At 31.9% G+C, this 14,901-nt stretch overlaps 1 protein-coding gene across 5 annotated transcripts in view; it reads right to left on the bottom strand.

Annotated features, from left to right (window-relative positions):
* ABHD18 (abhydrolase domain containing 18) overlaps positions 1-14,901 on the bottom strand; it is a 37,235-nt gene that overhangs the window by 15,929 nt on the left and 6,405 nt on the right. For 2 of the 5 annotated variants that reach the window (XM_032463282.1, XM_032463275.1), the window contains exons 2-6: positions 8,678-8,786; positions 7,941-8,025; positions 4,779-4,879; positions 1,023-1,101; positions 835-919 (exon numbers count right to left, since the gene is read on the bottom strand). In XM_032463282.1, coding sequence (XP_032319173.1) covers positions 835-919; positions 1,023-1,101; positions 4,779-4,879; positions 7,941-8,025; positions 8,678-8,769 — 442 coding nt within the window. In that variant the 5' untranslated portion in view covers positions 8,770-8,786. Of the gene's footprint in view, positions 1-832; positions 920-1,022; positions 1,102-4,778; positions 4,880-7,940; positions 8,026-8,677; positions 8,787-13,870; positions 13,994-14,901 lie in introns of those variants that run through there. The other 3 variants (XM_032463272.1, XM_032463264.1, XM_032463290.1) reach the window with 3 other exon arrangements.

The raw sequence follows: 14,901 nt of genomic DNA, 5'->3' as shown, positions 1-14,901 counted from the left end.
TTACTATTATGTTACAAAAATATCTTTTCTCTTTTCTATTATTTTCTTTTTTCTTTATATTTTATCCTTAGAATAAATTTCCCATAATCAAAATCACTTTGTCAAGGAATATGAGATTTTTTAAAGCTCCTGATGCATATGGTAAAAATGCTTTCCCAGAGGACTGAACTGATTTTCAGTCATCAGTAACGAGAGTGCTCATTTCAAAATAGCCTCATGCCTGTTGTGAAATCTTTTGTAATTGTTGCTTTAACTTTACATTTCTCTTATTACCAGCAATGCTGAACATTTCTTTAAAACTGTATATCAGTTTCATTTCTTCTGGGAATAGTCTGGCGTCATCTTGAAAATTAAGTTAAGAACTGTTCTAAACCTCAACTGATACTTGAATGTAAACACATTTAAAACATGAGGGTTTCCTTAATGGCAAAAGCTTGACTTACTAATTTTAAAATCCAGCATAAGTGTCAGAAGAAATAGAAGTACAGCTTACTTCTATTATGCAATAGAAGCAAAATCCTTAAATTGATTTTAAAATTAGGCATGAAACAATTTTTCACTTCATTCTTGCTTCTTAAATATTTCCTGAACTGACTAAATTTAACTGGTTTGGAAAATCTGGTTCCTATCTACCATTCCTTTTGATTACTAAATCTGTAAGTAAGTAAGTAAGTAAGTAAGTAAGTAAGTAAGTAAGTAAGTAAGTAAGTAAGTAAGTAAGTAAGTAAATAAGTAAGTAAGTAAGTAAGTAAGTAAGTAAGTAAGTAAGTAAGTAAGTAAATAAATAGGGTGGGTGAGTGAGTGAAAAGATTTCTAGGTATCCCAAAAGGATATAATAAGGGTTTTCTAACAGCAGAGAAGCCATCCGGGCTTCTTTAATCATTGGACGAGCCATTAGTGTTCGTCGTCTCCAGTAATGCTGAGGAAAGAAAAGATGACATACTTAAAGAATATAATAACCGTATCTGTTAAGGAGAGTAGGTTAACAACTTAGGGATTAAGCTGTTAGAATAAAGTCTTACATGATCTCCTGTTCCAGCAAGATGAATGCATACAGGTCTATATTTGCTGTTCCATTCTTTAGGCACAATAAATTGGAACCTATTTAAAATAAAACACATCAGTGAAATTCTCCTTTAAAAGCTTTTAATACAAACTTTCAATTCATAACAGTTTCATAATTAAATTACTTGAGAGAAAAGATTGTTCAGAATTTTGATATCAAATTCTAACTGTGCTTGCTTCAGCAGCACATATACCAAAATCTAATTGACTCATTAAAGTAGTGTTTGCCCAAAGGCAACTAAGATATTGTAAATTTGCTCTGTGTTAGGGTATTAATATATTCAATTACAATATAAGCACATAATTTATTGTAATCATTTTTACCTTACTCAGTACCACAACTTTATAAACGCATAATGAAATGTTCTTATTTTGTAAAGATCAATGTATATGATTAAGTCTTAGAAAAACAACTCTTTAGATAGTCTGCTTTATCTCCTTGCAGGAATAATGCTTGGCTGTACAAGCTGTGATTTAAAGTCGTTCATGTTACCTTTTTTGTCTTTCAGCTTGGGGTCTATGACAAGATCTGACTTACCTATTGGCCACTATATGTCTTCTTTGAAAAAAATCTGTTCAGTTCTTCTGCCCATTTTTTAACCCATTATTTGTTTTTTCGCTATTGAGTTGTGAGTTCTTTGTATATTTTGGATATTAACCCTTTAGATTAATAATTTGTAAATATTTTCTCCCACTTCACAGGTTGCCTTTTCATTTTGTTGTTTTCCATTGCTATGTAGAAGCTTTTTAGTTTGATGTAGTCCCATTTTTTTTTTTTTAATGCTGGCCAGCACCACCTGCAGGTACACCATGTTCAACCCTGCACTTCCATAATGGGCTGTGTGTCTCCAGCGTGTGAAGGTGCCACAGAGGGTCGTTGGGCGCCCCTGGCGAGTGGGCACTGAGACATATGCACCTGCCCGCTGACACTGCAGCAGCAGCAGCTGCAGCCGCCACCAGCGCAGCACCCCTGTGAACCCGGCCTCCTCCCACCCTAGAGCCCACGACCTCTAACTGCTTGCCCCGCGCGTCTCCCCTCCGCCTGCATGGCTGCCTGGGGCCAATCCACTGTTTTATTTTTGCCTTTGTTGCATTTGCTTTCGAGTCATATCCCAAAAAATCATTGCCAAGACCTGTGTCTAGGAGTTTACTGCCTATGTTTTCTTCCAGGACTTACTTGTGGTAATATGTTAAATAAAAGTGATCAAAATGGGCACCCTTATTTTGTTCCTGATCTCAGAGAAAAGACTTTTCAGCTTTTTATTTTTGAGTATGATATTAGCTGTGGGCTTGACATATATAGTCTTTATTATGTTCAGCTATGTTTCCTCTGTACCCAGCCTGTTGAGAGTTTTTACCATGAATGGCTGTTGAATTCTGTCATGCTTTTTTGTCTATTGAGATCATCATCTTATTTTTATCCTTCATTTTTAAAATGAGGTGTATGACACTGATTGATTTGCAGATATTGGACCATCTTTGCATCCCTGGGATAAATCCCATTTGATCATGGTGTATAATCCTTTTAGTATATTGTTAAATTCAGTTTGCCAATATTTTGTTGAGGATTTTTGCATCTATATTCATCAGGAATACTGACATGTAATTTTCTTTTGGGGGAGGGTATCCTGTTTTGGTATCAGGGTTATACTGTCCTGGTAAAATAAGTTAGTAAGTGTTCCCTCCTCTTCAGTATTTTGGAAGAGTTCGAGAAAGACTGTATTAATTCTTCTTTAAATGTTTCTTTACATGTAGAATTCACCAGTGTAGCCATCTGTGGTGTTTTCTGGGGGGGGTGGATTATTGGGTTTTTATTGATTTATTTATATGGAGGCACTGGGGATTGAACCCAGGACCTCATTCATGCTAGGCACACACTTTACCACGGAGCTATACCCACCCGCCACCCAACCCCCCACCAGCCATCTGGTCCTAGACTTTTCTTTTTTGGGAAATTTTTGATTATTGATTCAATATCCTTATCAGTAGTTGGTCTGCTCAGATTTTTGGTTCCTTCTTGATTCAGTTTTGGTAGGTTGTATGTCCCTAGGAATTTATCCATTTCTTCTGGGTTGTCCAAGTGGTTGACATATAATTGTTCATAGCAGTCTCATGATCATTTGTATTTGTGTAATATCAGTTGTAATGGCTCCTCTTTCATTTCTAATTTTATTTATTTGAGTCCTCTCTGAGTTTTTCATAGTGAGTCTAGCTGAAAGTTTGTCTGTTTGTTTATCTTTGCAAAACCCAACTCCTAGTTTCATGGATCTTTTCTGTTATTTTTATAGTCTTTATTTCATTTATTTCCACTCTCTATGTTATTTCCTTCTTTCTACTAACCTGGGCTTAGTTTGTTTTTTTCTAGTTCCTTGAGGAGTAAAGTTAGGTTGTTTATTTGAGATCTTTTTTTTTTTTTAATGTAGGTGTTTATTGTTATGGATTTCTCTCTTAAACCACTTTTGCTGTATCTCGTAAGTTTTGGTATGTTGTATTTCCATTTTCATTTGTCTCAAGGTATTTTTTAAATTTATTTTTTGATTTCTTCTGTGACTCATTAGTTGTTCAGTAACATGTTGTTTAATCTCCATATATTTTTGAATTTTCCAGTCTTCTCCTTTTAATTGGTTTCTAGTTTCATACCAACGTGACCGGAAAAGATGCTTGATGTAATTTCAATCTTTGTAAATTTATTAAGGCTAGTTTTGTGACCTAACATATGATCTAGCTTGGAGAATGTTTCTTGTGCACTTGAAAAAAAAAATTCTGCTGCTGTTGGATACAATGTTCTGTAAATTTCTTTTAAGTCTGTCTGGTCTAACATGTGTCTTGATTCCAAAGTTTCCTTACTGATTTTCTGCCTGAATGATCTATTTATTGTTTAAAGTGGGGTACTGAAGTTCCCTACTATTATTATATCTCTGTCTGTTTCTCCTTTCAGATCTGTTAATATGCTTTATATATTTAGTCCTATGTTGGGTGCATAAATACAAATGTTATATGGTCTTCCTGGATTGACCCCTTTATCATTATATTATGACCTTCTTTGTCCTTTATTCCAATCTTTGTCTTAAAGTTTATTTTGAATGAAATAAGTAGAGCTACCTCTTCTTTCTTTTGGTTCCTATTTGCATGGAATATCTTTTTTTATTCCTTCACTTTCAGTCTGTGTATGTCCTTATATCTGATGTGAGTTTCTTGTAGGTAACATACATTTTGGGGCCTTGTTTTTTATCCTTCCAGCCACTCTATATCTTTTGATTGGAGAATTTAGTCCTTTACATCAAAAGTGATTATTGATAGGTATGGACCTACTATTGCAATTCTATTAACTGTTTGCTGGCTGTTTTATAATTCTTTTGTTCCTTTCTTCTGTTTGTCTCTTCCTTTGTGATTTGATGATTTTCTGCAATAGTATGCTTACATTTCTTCATCTTTATCTTTTATCTATTTATTACAGGTTTTAGCTTTGTGGTTACCATGAGGCTTATATAAAACATATTTATAATAGTCTATTTTAAGCTGATAACAACAGGTTCAAATGCATACTAAAGCTCTATATTTTTATTCTCCAAGATACCACATTTAATGGGAATTAATGCTAAATAATTATTGTAATTAATACTAAGTAATCTGAAGTAATATGGCATTGCTATTATAATTTTAAATGAACATAAATAACCTACTACTTTAACTCTCTGAATAAAAATTCTTACCTTGCAATAACAGATTCAATTGGCATGATACCAGGCACATAGTGGGCCATGGGGGAAACAAAGTGTCCATCTAGGATCCTACAGTCTGACTGCTCTTCTATCTAAAACAAAAGCAAACCCAAGATGTATACACCAGGGCTAAGATATCTTAATCTATAACAGATGTTTTCCTATATATAAAAAAAGTTCTATTCGATTAAAACTTTTTTTTCAGTGCCTACTATGTACCCTTTTGCCCCATTCTGCTTTCCAAAGACATGTCTCCTATGTACTCACATTTATTTTCCTTCTATATCCTTTACTACAGTCTAGTTGGGAAAATAAAGTATAAATAAACCTCACTTGTATAATGACATGCAATAACAAAGTAAAATACTAGTTACAAGAATTCAACAATATACAAAAAAATACAAAAACAATTTACCAACAAATTGTAAAAATAATTTACCACAATCAAATAAGGGTTGACATCATATATGTTAGAATGGCTCATTTTCAGGTAATCTACTGATGTAATGAGTCATGTCATTACATATGAGTAATGAGTAATGAGTCACATATTAAAAAGGAGAAATGTGATATTTACATATATAGCAAAGACATTTACTAATATTCAACACCTAAACTTTTTTCACCTCAAATAGTTTTTTTTAAATAAAAAAATCTTTACCAGACCAAAATTAAATTAGCAGGAAAACACCACATATTTTCATTAAAACCTAAAACAAAAAAATTGTATCTTTGGAAGCTAAGTATCTCCAGCTTTTAAAAAACACAAATTCTAACCAGTTGTGTCAACGTCATTTATTAAATACTCCATATTTTTTGGCAAATGACTTAAAACCCAAATATACATTCTTCCCAAAATAATTTTAGGATTATTTTATGGACCTTAAGTCTAAGTTGAGTATTTAGTTGGAATTGCATTGCATTGTTTTGAAAATGGTAAGGAGACTTAAGATGTATATGATATGAAATTTTTAATCCAAGAAGTCTTTACATTTTACTCATCTTTGTGCCTCCTATAGTTTCAAAGTTTTCTTTTTATGTATTTTAGAAGAATTAATTATTTGGCAAAGGAAGTAGCACAAACTAATGTGAAAAGGAATATTAATTCAACAGTGTTGGGATAAATGGCAAATTTGTAAAAAAAAAAAAAAGTTTTTAGAGCCATATATAATATAGAAACAAAAATTAAGCTTCAACTCAACACTAAAAATGGGCAAGGATTTCATAGATATTTCTGAAAAGAAGACATACAAATGGCCAATAAGCACATGAAAAGATGCTCAACATCATAGTCATTAGGGAAAGGCATATCAAAGTCACAGTAAAATACACTTCACACCCACTAGGATGGCAAGGACAAGTACAAATATTAATAAGAATGTGGATAAACTGAAAGCATTATGCACTGCTTGTGGGAAAGTAAAATGGTGTACTTTGGGAAAGTTGCCAAAAAGCTAAACAGAGTGACCCTGTGACTGAGTAATTCCACTCCTAGATACATAGCCAAGAGAACTGAAAACATACATCCACAAAAACACTGGTACATTAATATGCACAGCATTATTATTCATAATAGTTAAAAAGCAGAAACAACTCAAATGCCCATCAAATGATAAATGGATAAACAAAATGTTGTATATCCATACAATGGAATATTATTTAGCCATAAAAAGGAAGGAAGTACTGGTACATCCTAAAACATGGATGAATCTTGAAAATTTGCTAAGTGAAATAAGCCAAACACAAAAGGCCACATGCTGAATGATTCCATTTATATGAAATGTCTAGAACGGGTAAATCCAAAGAGATAGCAGATTAGTGACTGCCAACAGGTGGGAGGCTGAGGAAGTGGGGGTGAGCTAAAGGGTACAGGGTTTCTTTTGGGGTGCAGTAAAAGTATCCTGGAATTAGGCAGTGATAGTTGCACATGTTGGGAATGTAATAATAAAAAACAACAACACTGAATTGTATACTTTAAAAAGGTGATTTTTTAATGTATGTGAAATATATCTCAATCTCTAAAAACAGAGAGAAGAGACAGACAGATAAGGCTAGGAGAGGAAAGAGGAGAGGAAGAATATATATAAGAAAGCATTCTAAAGTCCCAACAGTAATTCCTTCTTGGTAGGAAAATGAAATTAGGGGGTGGAAAGTGGCAGATTAGAGTTTTGATCTTTACTTGGTGTGCTTTACATTTGTTTATTTTAAGCCTATGATTTTTTAATAGAAAAAAAGAAACAGAGGAAATGGAAATATTTAGCAAAATTTGAGGGAGTAATGTCCTAAATCCAGAAGATACAGAGGGAGCAGCCATATGGTATAGAGAAGGTATTTCCAAATTATAAAATTTTGTTCTTAGCAGTGAAAAGTCTTGAAGAACACAGTCTTCTAAAGATATCCAATATATAAAAGACGTGAAAGTAGAGTTATTTTGGCTGAAGGCAGTGGGATGTGAAGCCCAACAATTTGCAACCCCCCTCAATAATACTTTAAGCATCCAATTACATAAACCTAGAAATATTTTACAGAAAAACATATGCTTGCTTAAAAACTATTTCAAATATATTTTCTCATATTCTCTAATTTTATAGCATTTTCTTTCTATCCTTCTCTCAGCAATTAACTATATCCCGTAACATATCTCTGGTATTATTTAACAGTTGTTTTGATAATAGCTTCTCCTGTGCTGATTCTCCAACTAGAGTGCTTCCCTGTATTAATTTTTTTTTAAGGAGGAAAATAGTAAAGGAGTTTATTAGGGGTAACCTGCCATTGACAACAGTGGGCCATACAGATGAGAGGTGCCTATGTGAGCCCTTCCCTGTGTTACTTATAATTCTTCTGAAACACTGAATAATTTACTTTAACCCTCCTGAGCCTAAAAATAAAAGATGAGGCTCAAAAAGATCCAGCCCTAAATATTTTCTTATATCTAGGTAAGTATTAAATATATGCTCCCAAATATAAATGTATATATAGTTAATATAAGCATTCAGTTAGGATACATAGCATTTAAAAAATATTAAATGAAAAATCTATATTGTACTTATGTTTTAGAGTTCATTGTTATCTTACTATACCATTCAACCTACTCTTGTCACATAGTTATATTAAACCTGAATTTCTATAATCGCATTTCTTTCATTTGAATACCTTATCGATGTATACTGGATAATCACTGGAAACCAGATTCTGACATCTTTCTCGATTTCCAATCATCTTTCTGAATTCAAAGAGTCTATTATAGTAAGGGGGGAAAAAGGAAAAAATTCAGTATTTATTCCCATTATATTAAGACTGATGAAAAGTAATTAAGAATTAGCAACTCCAGTACATAAACTATATTAAAATTTAATTTTAACATTAAAGAAAAAGATTAGGCTGTTGGGTATTTTTTTCAAGCTTGACATTTTGTCTCAGACAAAAAGTGAGAAATATCATTGTTCAGAAAATAATTACGTACTTAAGACTCAAAATTAAAGAAACAAATACTGAAAATTGATTTTCATAAGTCCAGATATTTCCATGAACTACATTATATCCCAGTTTTATAGTCATTATAAATTAAATTACCCAAGAAAGCTCAGTCCCTGGAAATTCTAATCAACTTAAAACTTACCAAAGTTAAAAATTTAGTTTGTATTTCTGAGAGCTCTTTATTTTAAAATCTGAATTACTTTAAAACTAGTTCAATTTATGCTTATACAGGTTAAAACTTAAGAAAAATAATTAGATAATAGAGAAAAGGAAATAATTTCTTTTTTATATAGCAGTTTAACACTTAATTCACCACTTTATATTTGTGGTAAAGGACTTTATAACTGATATGAAATTTTAAATGTTTACTAAAACAACAAATTCAGAACAAGCCTTCAGAAAAAAGTGCTTACCTTTTGAGATCCTCTGGCCTTCCCCATCCTCTGATAAAAAGTTTGGTGAGAAGAAGTCTCCGGTATAGAATATCTAACTTGCTCACACCCATCAGTAGCAAACAAACATCTATAAAAGATAATTTTAAATGACTTTAATAATTTTTATTTCAGTCAACAGGTCAGTTTTCTAACCATCTCTTTATATATCAGGAAAAAAATTAAAGATTGATCTACTCTCTTAGCAACTTTCAAATATACAAAACAGTACTGTTAACTATAGTTACCATGCTGTACATTATTAACTAAACTTATTGTGGTACTCATATCACAATAGATACATGTATCAAATCATTATGTTGTACACTTTTAAGTAATACAGTGTTGTATATCAATTATACAATTCCTCAATATGATTGGGAAAAAATTAAAGAATGAGATTCTGCTAGAACCTTGAATTTATTCTCTTGGAAATAAGATACAGATAGAGAAAAAAAAAACAAAAAACTGGGATGAAAGTAGAGAAGATGAAGTAGAGCCCTGAGCTTCAGTAAACTGAATCCTCTGCGACAAGATCTTCCCATCCTCAGCACAGTGACTGTAGTGAATACTCAAAATGTGCTGAACAAGAGGAGTAGCTAATTTTTATGTAGTACTATTTTATCTGCCAGGCACCATTAAAAACCACGTGCGCACACACATGCACACACATACTCTCTCTCTCTCTCACACATTCTTGTTTAAGCCTCCCAACAATTTTATGAAGGAAGATGTATTACCCCAAGACAAAGAAACTGTGACACAGAGCGTATAGGTGATTTACTTAAGGTCACACAGCAAGTGGGAAGCACAGCTAAGATGAATTCCAAGGACAGGAACAGACAAATTATGTAGAGGAAAGGCAAGAGAAAATGATCATATATTCTCTTCTTTATTTTCTAATTCAAAAATTCTCACTGTAACATTTTAAAATTCAAACAATACAGAAGTATATACAGTAAAATAGGGGAAAATAATCTTCCCATTATCTCTAATTCTACTTTTCAGAGATATTTAGTGCTAACAGTTTGTATACTGTTCTTTCTGACCTTTCTCTTGTTGATGTTATTTCTTTACCTGTAAACATTTTACAAATTTTTACTTGAGTTATGTAACACCTTTTTGGCAAAATTCAAACAATACAAAAATATACAGAGTAAAACTGAGCAGTCTCTCTTCACTTCTGCTAAGCTTCCCCTCTTCCCAAAAGGTAACTGCTCTTAATGCTGTACACCTGTGAGCACTTGTTCTATCCATTTATACACATACACAGATTTTAGGATTTTTGGTGTGTTTTTTTAAACACAGAAGAGACCAACTATATATTAGTATTTTTTGAGGGTTCTTCCTCACTCTGCCTAGTTAAAATACCCACAAAGCTCTTTCAATTTCAGGATGTATAGGCCTGCCTCATTTTTTTCTATTAATAAGTGAGCTTAGCCCATTTATATTTTTATTATTATGATAATGGTTTGGTTTTAGTTCTTTTTTTGTTTTATTGAGTCTTTAGTTTTTTTTTACCATTCACATTAAATCACTTTACATTTGAGTGTATGTAAATTTGAAAGAGATTTTATTTGTATATATATATATATATATATTTAGTGGGGAGGTAATTAGGTTTATTTATTTATTTCTTAGTGAAGGTACTGGGGATTGAACACAAGGATGTGTGCTAAGCACTCTACCACTGTGCTGTACCCTTCCCCTTGAGAGAGAGAAATATTTAAGATGCAATATACCATAGTGGTTAAAAGCACATTCTCTAGAGGCAAACTCCCTGAGTTCCTTTACTGTGTGATTTTGAGCAAGTCACTTATCCTTTCTGTAACTCATCCATAAAATGAGGATGATGACAGGACTTAACTCGGATTGGTATGAGAAATAAATGTTACTATACGTGAAGCACTTAAACAGCACTTAGCAAATTTAAGTGCTATACTTACTAATATTACTGATTATCTTTATAATTCTATTTAATACTCAAACCTGTATTTCCATATTTTATATAGTATTTATTAAGTCCTGCTGATAAATAATGAAAGATATATTTGCTCCCTTCACCCCACCACCCAATTTTAGTTCATATTTTTTCTTACTGCTTATCTTTATACCTTTAAATATACTAATATCTCTAGTCTTTAAATGATATCTCTATCACAGACTGTGATGGCTGAGGAAATCACTACTTTCTACCTTCTCTTTCTTTTCTGCTTCTAACTCTTATAAATTATATCAATTCTACATTTTCAGAGTTTATATTCATATTCTTAGTCTTAGAGATAGTTGTATTCAATGATCATTACCAGTCCTTTTGTAGTAATTAACAAAATAGAAAATAAAAAACAATGAGAACCCAAATAATTCTTTAAGAACACTAATAGATATTTCAGATGGGTTTATGGTTAGAATGTAAGAATAGTTTAGAATAACTTACTACATTAACTAAACAAGAAAGAAAGACATATCTTAGAGATACAAAGAAAACAAGCAAACAAAAACTCCTAGCATCTGATACAATTCAGCATCCAGACATAAGTATAAAGTAAAAAAATCTAGGAATGTAGGAAAGCATGATTAATTTGATATGATATAAAACAAAAATCTACTGTATAATATTTAATGATGAAATTTTAGAAGCATTCCCTTAAAAGTGAGGGATAAGAATTCCCACTATTATCACTTTCTTTCTAAAACAGAACAAGATATCTAAAGCTGAAAAAAAAATAATGAAAAGGTTTAAAGATTAGAAAAGGGGGAGAAAGCCTGCCATTGCACACAAAGAGTATGACTATTACAGAGAAAACACAAGTGAGTCAACAAAGTATTAAAACGTATTGTTATTACTAAGTTCAGTAATAGATGTCAGGGCAATTGGTTATCCATGTGGGAAAAAATTAAATCTCAATGCCTCATACTAAGTACACACAAAAAATATCCACGTGGATTGGATCAGAGAGCTAAGCATAAAAAGTGAAACTGTAAACTTTCAGACGAATACACGAGAGACCATAGTCAGTGAAAATACAGCAAATATTTCAAGACCTTAAAGAAACTGGTTGATTCAACACACATTCATTAAAAATGAGCTCCATCAAGAAATGAAAAGACAAGCCAGACTATGAGAAAATATTTGCAAAACATCTATCTGATAAAGGACTTGTATCCAAAATACATAAAGAACTCTCAAAACTCAACAAAAGAAAAGAAACAAGCCAATTGAAAAATGGACAAAAGAGCAGAGAGGACTTTAAGGTAGGAAAACTATTCTGTATAATACTTTAATGGTAAATATATGATATTATATATTCGTCAAAACCCACAGAACTGTATAACACAAAGAGTGTATGCTAAGGTAAACTATGGACTTTATTTAGTAAATATCAATATTGAGTTCATCAAGTGTAACAAATATACCACACTAATGCAAGAAGGTAACAGGGAAACTGTGAAGGGTAGAAGGGATATATGGGAACTCTGTGTACTATCTTGTTGAAATTTTCTATAAACCTAAAACTGTTATACATAATAAAGTCTATTAATTTAAATTAAAAAGTCCACAAGATGATTTCTCATAAGGTTTTTAAGAGTAGTTCTACAGTACCTTTAAATATGAAGAAATTCTATTAGGATTACACACAGAGCTTCTGTCAGCATTACTGTATCAAGATATTACTGTAGAAGTGTTAATATATCAATGTGTTGAATGAATCAATCTATCAAATATCAATCAATCATTTAGAATTTCTGTAGACTTTATTATAGTTTATAGGAGTAAAATAAATTCCAGTTTAAAAAAAGAAAAGCAAAAATCATTTTGAAAAGTCCTTATGGACTTATTTATTTGCCACTTCCTCTGAAAAAAATATTTTTAAAACTTTCCTAAAACATTCTAAAATTTTTCAATATTCAGTTGGAAAGTTAATCCAGAATTGAATGATGTAAGCTTCCAAGTAGCTTATACTTACAAATGATAAAATATATTTTTTGGCTTACTTTAACCACTTTACAAAAGTATAGTCAATTTTTTTATTATAAATATAGTCAAAATTTAAGGTTCACAAAGGAGAAATGTAGATAATTTTTAAAAATTTGATTTCCATGATCTTCCTACTCAATTCATTTGCACTGCTAATCAGAGAGGGGACTCATTAATTCTTATGCCAATGGTTTAAGCCTTTATGTGTTATTACTTAAACCTATCAACCTTTGTTTTCAGCTTAATCTTATGGGGGAAAAAAACTAAGAATCCCTTTACCTTAATGCACCAAGCTCTTAAATGACTCTCTCTGACTGAACAATTTTTAAAGACTTGCTATGAAATTATATACTATTCTCAAGCTCTCCTCAATTACACATTTCCACATATTTTACAGCTATGTGGTATTCTAATGTTAACACACAGTTTGCTGAACAACCTTTTGCTGTTGCCTAGTAAAGTCAAAGTCCAAGCATGATAAGAATTTAATCATAGGTATGTCATAAATGTCACAATAATGTTAAAAATTCAAAGACACAACTATAAAACACTATATTTATTATAATTATAAATTATCGAAATCCTATAACATGGCATAAATAAAATGCAGGTATTGATTTTAAAAGAATTCATTATGTCACTGGGTAGACTTAAAGTTAGTGTTCTATCTAAAATAAACACTAGTTATTTAATTAATCATGTTCTGTCTACCGTACGCCTTTTTTTTTTTTTTAGAAGATGAACTTACGGTTATTAAAGGGGAAAGAGAGGGGCTAGCAATAATTAGGAGTCTGGGATTAACAGATACACACTACTATACATAAAATAAGTAAAACAACAAGGAACTACTATATTGCACAGGGAACTATATTCAATATCTTATAATAATCTATAATAGAAAAGAATCTGAAAAAGAATAGCTATATATGTATAACTAAATCACTTTGCCGTACATCTGAAACTAACACGACATTGTAGATCAACTGTACTCCAACTTTTAAAAAAATTGTCAATGTTTTGATTTCTCAGCATTATTTAATCTTTAATAACCCTAAAAAAGTCAGTACAGAGTGAAGCTTTCAGGATAAATGATAAAAAGCATTTCTTTTTTAATCATTGCTCAATCAATACCATATTATGGCCTCACTAAAGATTTTTTTATTAAGTTTTTATTTTTATGATTTTATTTCATTTACCTAACAGGATTGGCACAGACTCTTCTCATGGGGAAAGATGTGTTCACTCCCAACAAGGGATGGATTTTTCCAGGAAGGCTGCACTTCTTAAATGTGGTTTGGTTTTCCAGTATGGTTTAGGTTCTGTGATATAAGAGAGGAAGACTCAAACTGCATCCATTGCAATCTCTTACTTTTTGTCCTCAGACTCCAAAAACCTTATTCTCACTTAGAAACATTGGACTAAATCCTTATTTTGCACCTTCCATTTGTAAATAATGTGAATATCTTTTCACTCAAAACCTTTGTTCTTTATATTTTCATTAATGATTTATATCAGCAGAAAACTTTAAAAGCTACTTGTATCACCCATTAATTTTTCTAAGAAAAGCTATTTCTATACTCTGATGGTAAAACTGAAGAAATTACTAGATAATCCATGCTAATTTTGACCATCTTCCTTAGAAGAATACTGTTTAACCAGACCATTGCCTGTGTCTAAATGCCACTGTGCATTTTAACATATGTATCCTCGGACATCTGACTCCTTCTTTCAGGCCTTTTGGATTAACTGTCTGCCTTCTCAAAATTTAGAATTTGGTAGCTAGAAAGTGGAAGCAACCCCAGTGTCTATCAATGGACTAATGAATAAGCAAAATATCATGTGTGTGTGCGCGCGCACACACACACACACACACGCACAACAATGGAATATTATTCAGCCTTAAAAAGGAATGAAATTCTTTTTTCTTTCTTTTTATTTTGTTGGGGGGAGGTAATTAGGGTTATTTATTTATTTATTTTTAGAGGCGGTACTGGGGATTGAACCCAGGACCTCATGAATGCTAAGCATGTGCTCTACCACTTGAATGGAATGAAATTCTAACAAATGCCACAAGGTGGATGAACCTTGAGGACATCAGGCTAAGTGAAACAAGCCAGTTACAAAAAGACAAATATTATATGATTCTACTTATATGAGGTACCTAGAGACAGTATTGTATGATTCAGCCTTATATGAGGCAGCCAGATTCATAAACAGAAAGCAGAAT

Source organism: Camelus ferus, chromosome 2 (assembly GCF_009834535.1).
Source record: "Camelus ferus isolate YT-003-E chromosome 2, BCGSAC_Cfer_1.0, whole genome shotgun sequence".
NCBI classification, from domain to species: Eukaryota; Metazoa; Chordata; class Mammalia; order Artiodactyla; family Camelidae; genus Camelus; species Camelus ferus.
This window is presented reverse-complemented; position numbering and strand designations above follow the sequence as displayed.